Source organism: Hipposideros armiger, unplaced genomic scaffold (assembly GCF_001890085.2).
Source record: "Hipposideros armiger isolate ML-2016 unplaced genomic scaffold, ASM189008v1 scaffold_192, whole genome shotgun sequence".
In the NCBI taxonomy this organism is placed as follows: domain Eukaryota; kingdom Metazoa; phylum Chordata; class Mammalia; order Chiroptera; family Hipposideridae; genus Hipposideros; species Hipposideros armiger.
The window spans coordinates 2463930-2473327 of NW_017731542.1; the positions used below are offsets into that span (position 1 = coordinate 2463930).

Sequence of the window (9398 nt, forward strand, 5' to 3'; positions counted from 1 at the left end):
TTTGATGTACGATGCCTAAGACTCAGATACGTGGATCAGCGCCTCATTTAAAGAAACAAGATCCAAACAGAATCTCCAGGTCGTAGCTGGCGCCCCTTTGGGCCTCATGAAAGCTCTCCAGCCCTCCCTACTCTCTTGCATCTTACAATGAAGACGCCTTTCTGTTAAAGGCTGAATGTTTGTGTCTCTTCAGCCCCCAGCTCACATGCTGAAGCCCTAACCTGTCCACCCCCCCCCCCAGTGTGATGGTCTTTGGGAGGGGATTAGACTTAGGTGAGTCCATGAGGGTGGGGCCCTCATGATGGGATTAGTGCCCTTATAGAAGAGACACAGGGAGCTCGCTCTCTCTGCCATGTGAGGACACGAGAAGGTGGCTTTCTGCAGCCAGCAAGAGGCTCTCACCAGAAAGTGAGCCCATCAGCACCTTGACCTTGGATCGCTCAGCTCCCAGAACTGTGAGAAATAAATGTCTGTTGTGTAAGCCGCTCAGTCTGCGGTATTTTCTTATGGCAGCCCAAGCTGACTAAGGGACTCTCACTCTAGAGGGCTCTTATCCTGTGTCTGTGTGTCCATCGTTGGCCATCCCAAAAACCTGCGTTCTTGGCCCAAAACGCCCCCCTGCATGCCACATCCTCCCTGCCACCCACGGTGCCCGGGGACTGCATCCTCCTTCCATCGGTGGCTTTCCCAAGAGACACTTCCCCAAAGGGATTTTGTTCCAGGGAGAGAGATCAGGGAGAAGAGAAACTTAAACAAGAAATTGCTAAATGCTTTGTTGTGAGTGGAGGGACGGGAATGGCTATGAACTGACTGACGTACATTGAATTTGGTCTCAGCACAATTGCCAAAGTAATATATATTCATTATAAACATCCAAACAGCATAGAGGTATAGAAAACAAATAGTAAAATTCCCTCCTTGCCACTTTATTATTTCACATTTCACTCCCTACTCACCATAGGTCTCTACCATGAATGGGTTGACATTAGTATTTCCAGATTGTACATGTGTGTGTGCGCGTACATGCACACACACACACACACACACACACACACAGGGGTAGGTATATACACAGATACAAGCTTTTTTAAAAAACAAAAAATACTATTCGGCAACTTGCTTTCCTTTACTGAAAACTATATCATGGGAACATACCCCCATAATTTTGCTTATGGGTTTATCCTGTTCTTTTAAACAACTGCACGGGATTCCATGCTACGATACGCCACAATTTATTTAATAATTTTGTTTTTGATAGACACTAAAAACATTCCATTTTCCCCCTCTATTACAAATAATATTTTAGAGAACATTGTCATTCCTACGTGTTTGTATAGTTGCTTGAATATTCATCCTAGGCAGCTCAGGCTGCCAAAACAAAATACCATAGGCGGGTGACTTACACAGCAGATGTGTCTTTCTCACGGTCCTGGAAGCCGGGACTTCTGAGATTAGGATTGCCACCATGGTCAGGTTGTGGTGACAGCGCTCTTCCTGCTTGCAGGGACTGGCTTTCTTGCTGTGTGCTCATATGGCAGAGAGTCAGTGAGCTCTGGTCTTTCTCTTCTTATGAGGACACTCATCCCATCATGGGGTCCCACCCTCAGGACCTCCGCTAACCCTAGGTACTCCCCAAAGGCCCCACCGCCTAATACCATCACACCGGGGATGAGGGCTTCAACATGTGGATTTGAGCGGAGACATGTTCAGTCATGAATGGTATTTAAGTAGTTGACTTCTACAAGTGAAATTACCATATCAAAAGATGCACACATTTAAAATTTTTATTGTCTTCCAAAAAGTTTATGACACTTAATATTACCACCAAAATGTGTGTTGAAAAGGAATTATCATTTTGTTTTCATTGGCCTTCTCTTGATTGTTAGTGAGGCTGAACATATATTTTCAGAAGTATTATTAGTCGTTTGTAATTCTTCCAAGATATGTCTGTTTAGACACTGTCAAATTTTTTTTGGCCCACTTAACTTCTTTTATGAATCCAATGGAATTCTTCATATTTTAGGATATTAATCCTAAATATATCTCAAGATTTTTCTCCTCATATGAACTTTCCTACTGTGTTTTTTTTTCCTTTAAAAACAATAAAGAAAAATTTAGGTGGCCATATTGCTAATCTTTTTCTTTATGGCTTTGGAATTAGCATAACCTTCCCATCATAAGATTCAAAACCAGAACTGTTCCCTTCAGCACTGGTGGTTTCTTTCTTTGATGAGTCCGTGGGTTGCTTAAATGGAACATGGCATGTAAGAGTTCATACTGCACGAGTCTCTGGGGATGGGGGGTGGGAGGAAACTTCCCAAATGTCGGGGTGGCGGGGGATGAGAGAGAAGTGGCCGAGTCGGAGGCCCCTTCGCACAGGTTGTGGTTCATTCATTCCTCAGCAGAATCACACTTCTGTTCGCTTTGGTGATCTGAGGACACAGACCTTTGCTTGCCATGGAAAGTATCTCTGGCACCCAGGAATTCCCTCTTGGTTCTGTGGGGTAGGAGGAGCTGTGAAGGAGGCCTGGGAAGGAGAAATCCTGGGACTCCTCCCACTTGTGTGAACAGGCGTGAAATAAGTGTAGGATCGGAAGAGCTTGTGCACAGCACGATGGCACTGAGAAAAACCTAGGGGCTGAGGGGGCCGAGCGTCCCAATCCCACTCACACTCAGGGAACCTCCAAACATTCAAACATCATCAGGTCACTTGGGTGTGGACGGCGAAAGTGGGAGAGGCTGGTGGGAGGGGAGGGCAGGATGGATACGGGAACGATGTACTTTCTGCTCAATTTTGCAGTTTTTGAACCTAAAACTGCTCTAAAAATAAAGTTTATTAATGAATTAACCAAGTTATTAGGAATGAACATCCACAGTAGGTCAGATAAGATCAATAATATCAACAATGCATTGTTAACCAAGAATACAATTATTTTTATAAGGTACTTATGACAAAAGAACAATGAATAATGTACATCTAATTGTTTAATACTCAATATACAGTCAGCATGTTCTGATCAAAGGTGTAAACCATATAAAAGAGAATCTCGCCTTTCATTTGTACAAATATTGCTTTCAACATAGCAAAACTTTACAATGTTAAAACGTACCATGTATAGAAGTTATAAAGTTATTGCTTATTTCAAAATGAAGTTATTGCTGTCTGTTCTGCTAATTAGTTACATTGTCACCTCTAATCGATAGGACCTCTTCTTTTCCAAAAGATTATATTATATAGCAAGATTATTTTGTAGCCAAATTAGGTCAAAAAGTTTTCTTTTTTTAAAAAAATAAGTAAATGCACGTAAAAATGCATATATTTAAGTTTTCCCTTGTAGTTTTACTTGCTAGGTGATAGGTGGGGATTCTTAGTACTTCTGCTGGCAATTCAGAAAGGACACACTTGCATACTGTGGTTGTGCAGATATATACGTGGAAGAGAAAACAATGCTAATAGCTTGTTTCTATCCCAGATATAATCTATGAAAAAACTATAACAAATGTTTTTTTAAAGCAAGAATGCTCTTGTTGGACTCTTGTTTTTATACAAGTCATCCAACTACTTATGCAATCCTTTTGACGTCTACCCTTTGACTGTAACTGCCAAGTCCATGTTTTCTTCCATCCTTGGGAATAAAGGTTACTTGGTTGCTAGAGGGAGGTCAAAAAGTGGGTTGCACAAGCAGCAAGAACGCACATGATTTTTATTTTACTACCAGACCGCCTTTAGCAGAGGAAGTGGAAACAAGTTATCTGTTCTATATTTCCTTCCTTTTCATTGGTTGGTTAGACCCTTTCCTCTCTAGCGCTTGGGCAACTGTCCTAGAACTTCTGTCCATCCAGGTTCCCGATGCTCGGCGATGGATGCTGAGGGCTTTGTGGCTTAGTGTTCTCTCAATCCTGAAGTACCTACATCAGCAGAATTTGCCTGCAAGTCCACATACTTGTGGCTGGTCCCTAGGTGGGGGTTCTCAACCTTAGCTGTACATCAGAATGGCTTTTGGAGCTTTAAAAAGTGCAAATCCTGGGATACACCCCTAGAGCTTCATATTGAGTTGGTCTGAGGCGCTGCTTGCCTCAAGGTTCTCCAAAGCTGCTCAGCTGATAAAGTAATTGGCATCCAAGTCAGATTAGTATATAGAAGCCAACAAAATGCTATATAGTAGTGCTTTTCTTACATTTTCAGGGGCACGCTGACAGATGAGTGGAGTATGGTACGCAATTGGATCCATCTATTAGTGACAATGGACAGCAATTCTTTCCCACTAATATTGCCTCAAACGGACGCAACGGAACCTGCTTCAGACCAACACTAAGCTACATGTGCGTCCCGCCTTTTCTCATTATTAAAGATACCATTCTCCTCTTCATCAGCATAAGGAGCTAAGCTTAGCTCTGCGATACAGTGTGCCTTTTTATAAGAGATAGGGAGACTTTTCTCTTGCTTCAATTAAATCCCTTTAAACAAAGATTTCAGTTTCAAATTTTGATTCTCTCCCAGCCTTTCTGAAGTAATCTGTTTCCTTTAGTGGAAAAATGAGTTTTCCTAAACATACTTTACAAAATTCAGTGCTACCTAAGAGGATAATGTTCCTCAAAAAAGTTACAAAAATAGATTTACATTAAAAAAAAAATCCTGAATGTGTCTTTAATAGTACAAAAGTATATATACCCCTGATGTTGCAGGTGTGGTGGAAATCGAGGCAGGGGTTTCTATCCAGGTAGGTTTTACAGCCCCAGGCGAGGAAATAAACAGGCCAGAGGGGTAGGTTGTAATGGTGCTTCTCCAAAGAAAGAACTGCGAAGCAGACATTCAGGACAATTGTAACAGCTGTCCCTCTGCGTGAACAGCTCATTCACTGGCAGAGGAGACAAGAGTTTCTAATTCACTCCTTAGAAAATGCTAGCAGTCTCAGGGCTTTATCCAGGCTCAGAGTTGGGTACCTGCCACGTTCAGGATGAGTGAGCTGCTGGGGACAAGGAATTAGAGGCTTTTGGAATGGCCATTAGTGGCCGACTCTCAGGCATATTAGGGACTGGAAACTGTTCAGCCGCTGCCTCTGGGGCTCTTTGCCACACCCCGATTGTCTGGTTCTGTCCTGACTGGCATGGTGTAGACGCACAGGCTCACACAACTGAGGGTGACCTTAGAGATGAAGGTTTCAACTCTGGTTGCCCATTAGAGTCACATGGGGAGCCCCCGAGATTCCGATTCAATAGGTCTGAGGGGACCCCAGTCCCCTCCTTTTTAAGCTCACCAGGTGACTCTAGTGGGCAGTGAGGGTGAGAACTTGGAGTCACCATAACCCAACAGCCTTGTCTATACTTGTGCACCCCAAGGCCTGCGGCGAGTGAGCTATGAGCCATCAGCCAAGGGCCAGGTTGCCCCTGGCAGAGCCTTCCCTGTACAGTGGTTCCCAAAGCTTCATTGCCCATCAGATAACCCCCCAGGGAGCTCGGAAAAGTCCCAGGGCCCAGGCTACGCCTGAGACAAATTCAATCACGATCGTTTTGGTTGGGACCTGGGAGGTTCCCAGGGCAGCCAAGTTTGAGGACCAGTGCCTTCGTCTTTATGAAATTCATGGTTCCTTTATGTCTGCAGTTTCAGGGGTAGGGGGTGGGGGACTAACGTTCAAAATTAAGAATTTTCAACAAACACCTAAGCCTTGTTGTCAACTGGAATTCACTATGATGCCTGCACAGTGCTCCTAGTGATAAAATCAGTGACAACCTGGACTCAGCAAATTTAGAGTTTGGGAAATTCATCTCTGTTTTACTTCAGGAAGTGACAGATGTATTTTTCATAGAGAGCGATTATGGGGACGCCTTAGAGATTATCTGAGAAGATGTACATAAGGATGGTGGTCCACTGCAAACGTTAGCTTCTAATTCTTCCTTTCCCCCGAATGGTTTCCTAAGGCCAGGTCTGAGGCTGGACCATGGGGCAAGGTTCCAGGAACCAAATGACGACGAAACAGCAGACAGGCTCTGGGCAGCACCTTAGGGACTGGTGTAAATGAGGAAGAGCCAAAGGGACAGAGGATAAGCTTTGATATGTGGCCAGTCAAAGCCATCACATGGAAATACTGCAGCTCGGGAGCCCCTCTCCTGACCCTCCACAGTGACCCCAGGGCCTTGGCTCTCTCTGGCTCTGAAGCATCTACAAGCCCCGTGCACCTCCCTGAACAGGTGTGATGACACCACTTTGGGAAACACAATCTTAAAGTGAAGGGAATCTATCACCTGGATTTTAGGCAGGGAAACTGAAATACAAAGGAGAAGAACCAGCTCGAATAGTTTTTGCTGTTTTATTATGTTATAGTAAAATACTTCAAATTACAAAAATACTAGCTTTTAACTGCTACAATTTGACTGGCTACAGTTGCCCTCCCTCATCAATCACCTGTTTCTTGACATATAAGCGACAGTGGAATGTGAGTTGTCCTGGTTCCCAGTGCTGAGTAAACATCTATAATATTTTTCTATGGTCCCAGGTGAATGAACAATAAAAGTGGTTTAATGACCATGGCGTCAAATTTCAGATTCTTAGAAATGTTGTTTAATCTTCTCACTCATCATTTTAAAATTCCTGGTGGGGACACCAACATCCCCAAGTGGGGAACGTGGAGAACGATGCCAAATTCCCAGGATTAAAGGGGCAGCTGGTTAACATGACTTAGCTTGGCTTTTAAACCAACGTTCTTAGTCATTCCTCAGGCAGAAGCTGTCCTGGATGGAGTCCCCTCTACTGGGAGAGGACTTTCCATTTCCCTTGTGTCTCAGCCCCTGGCCACCTGTCAGCCCCTGTGGGTCTGCCTTCTGGGGGAGCCCTCCTGGTCTCCCCAGGTGGAATCCGCGACTCCTGCTCTGCCATCACAGGGCGGGGCTGACATGTCTTGTCTAGCCTTTGCCATATCGTTTTAAGGTTAGCATTTGTGAGTCGGTTTCCTTTGCTATACTGTGAGTTTCTTGGAATCAGGGATTATGTTTTATTTATTTTTGTATCTTTAGTACCTATGCTGGGCTGGTTTAGGTGCTAAAGAGTATTTGAGAACATGATGGAATTAAATCGAATATAGTTTATGTTTCCATCGAGACAAAATAAAATATTTTGGCAACAAAACTGTGGGGCCCTGATCTGAGAGTCCATAGAAAACTCAAAAGGCAAAGAAAAATTACGTATGTGTGGGGTCAAATACATCCACAGGCCAAAAAGATCATCTGACACATTTCTTCCTTGATAAAATGGACGGGTGCATGTTGACTAAGAGTGTTTAAATCACTGTTGGCAAAGGACTGCCACTAGCCGATCAGGTGTCCTTCCTCACTGGATCCTCCAATTATAGAGACATTTTTTTTTTTTTAAGAGGGAAAAAATATTTTTTCTTCTAATGTGCCTGTAGATGCTGTGAAGGCATTATCATTAATTTCAGACTCGAGTTTCATATTTACCTCTTGGATTCCACAGTAGACATAGGGTTTTCTTTATTTCCACCTACAAAATGTGCCCACGTGGGGAGGGCTGTAAGTGCTTGCAAAGTTGCCCGAGAGCCTGGGTCCTTTTATTTACAAAGGGCAGGGAGAGGCTTTGGGGACAGCTCACCAGGGAGAAACAAAGTACCCTTCGAGTAAAAAAAAACTTTTAAAGTGAAACAGAAAGAAAATTATCTTCCGCAAGTAGCCTAAACCAATTCTTTTTGGGGGGAAGGCTAAATGAGTTTTAATGGCAGCTTCATTTTTGCAGTCTCCTGATACATGCCCACCCCCTGGCCCCCAAAGGACTCAATGGCTTTCCTCGGAGACTCAAATCTGGGGGGATATGTTTTTGTCTAAGCTTTTGCATTGTGGTCCCATCTTAATTAAAGGCTACTGAATACTGATGAATCAAATATGAGTTGATCTGGGTTATTGTTTGATGTACCGTCTCCTCTTGCTGGTGGGGAAAGCATATTGAGTTTCAAAACAATGGAATGGAAAATAAACAAGAAGTCTAATGCTTATAATTAGAAAACACTGCTCAACCGATGGAAAGTGAATACCATGGAGAGATTTATATAAAAGTAAGTCTGAGGAGGAATCCTACTTTCCTCTGTTTCTTCCTTGCCCAGAGAAATCAAAGTGGCTTCTCTTCTTGTACCTGCCATGACGTGACATGACGAGTCCTGGAGGTCTACTGGTTTATAATTGTGTTGTGATGGAAGCGCCTGGAAGCAGAGCCCATGGAATCGAGGGTGAGCAGGAAGACTGGCCCTTGCTTCATCGTCACAGACGGGCCTGGGTCAACTTAGAGCAGCAGCTGCTGCGTACGGGCCCGTTCTTCCTCATCGGAAAAGCCCAATCCAAACAAAACCAGTAATGACAATTCAAAACCCCAAAGGTCCCCACGCAATGAAACTCCTTATAGATGCGGTTCTTGTTTCGAATATGCCTCACTGAAAGGTCCACTTCTGCCCAAATGGACAACATCCTTTCTAGATGCCCCTGCTGGAAGCTTCCCAGGCTGTGAGACAGAGGAATGTCCTTGCAACTTCCCAAAGCACCTCCGAGTAGGGGGCACGTCCTGGATGAAAGGTGGGCCGATCAGAGCAAATACGGCCCAACGAGTCGCCAGGTCCAGGAGTTCACGTGGGCATGGCTGTCAGGCCTGGAGGAGCTGCTGGGCTTGGTCCTGGGGGCTGATGAGGCTGGGGTTGTCATGGCTGGGCTGCTGCCACTATCATGCTCCAATAAATTCACTGCTCGGTGGTGCTACCCTTAGGTACTCTGCATTTTCAGCTGCAGGACCCTTAAAGATGCCATTTGACCTGGCTTCCTTCGGGAGGAAGTCCTGCTGGTAGTCAGGGTTGTCCAGGCTGATTTGGTGGTTCTGCACCCAGGGGCCAGGCCCGTCGAGCCCACTACTGACGCGGGCAGGATGGGTGGTATTGAGATACTCAGGGTTGCCCACGGCGTTGCTGTGCGGGTTTTGGTAGTGAGGGTCTCTGCCAGGAGCTGGGTTTAGAGGCTGATTGTGATAGACCGGGTTTTGGACAGAGCCCGCGGGCCTTTTGGGAACGGACTGGTTTATGTATTCTGAAATGGAAAAGAAATCAGAGGTCATCAGCATCGCCCCAGCAGAATTCCACGGCTCCTTCTGAATCCTGGGACTGTTCTGCTAGGAGGCACCTGCTGACAGAGAGGCCTGGGGACCACAGGCTCACTACTGCTGCAAAATAAATGGGGTTCTTTTCGGCACTTCTCAAAGCAATGGTTATATTTATCTTCCACCAGTTTAAGTGGCCGTGAGGGTGTGTGTGCAGGCAGGCTGGCAGTGTCTGGGGGCAAAGCTTAGATTAGGAAAATACATGGTCCATGGGTCAAGAGTGGGGCCAGGAGAGAGAATGGGGACTGAATCAATC

At 44.9% G+C, this 9398-nt stretch overlaps 1 protein-coding gene across 2 annotated transcripts in view; it reads right to left on the reverse strand.

Annotated features, from left to right (window-relative positions):
* Positions 1-2885: 2885 nt before the first annotated feature.
* EGFR (epidermal growth factor receptor) overlaps positions 2886-9398 on the reverse strand; it is a 176153-nt gene continuing 169640 nt past the window's right edge. For both annotated transcript variants that reach the window (XM_019653027.1, XM_019653026.1), the window contains exon 28: positions 2886-9072. In XM_019653027.1, coding sequence (XP_019508572.1) covers positions 8717-9072 — 356 coding nt within the window. In that variant the 3' untranslated portion in view covers positions 2886-8716. The remainder of the gene's footprint in view (positions 9073-9398) is intronic.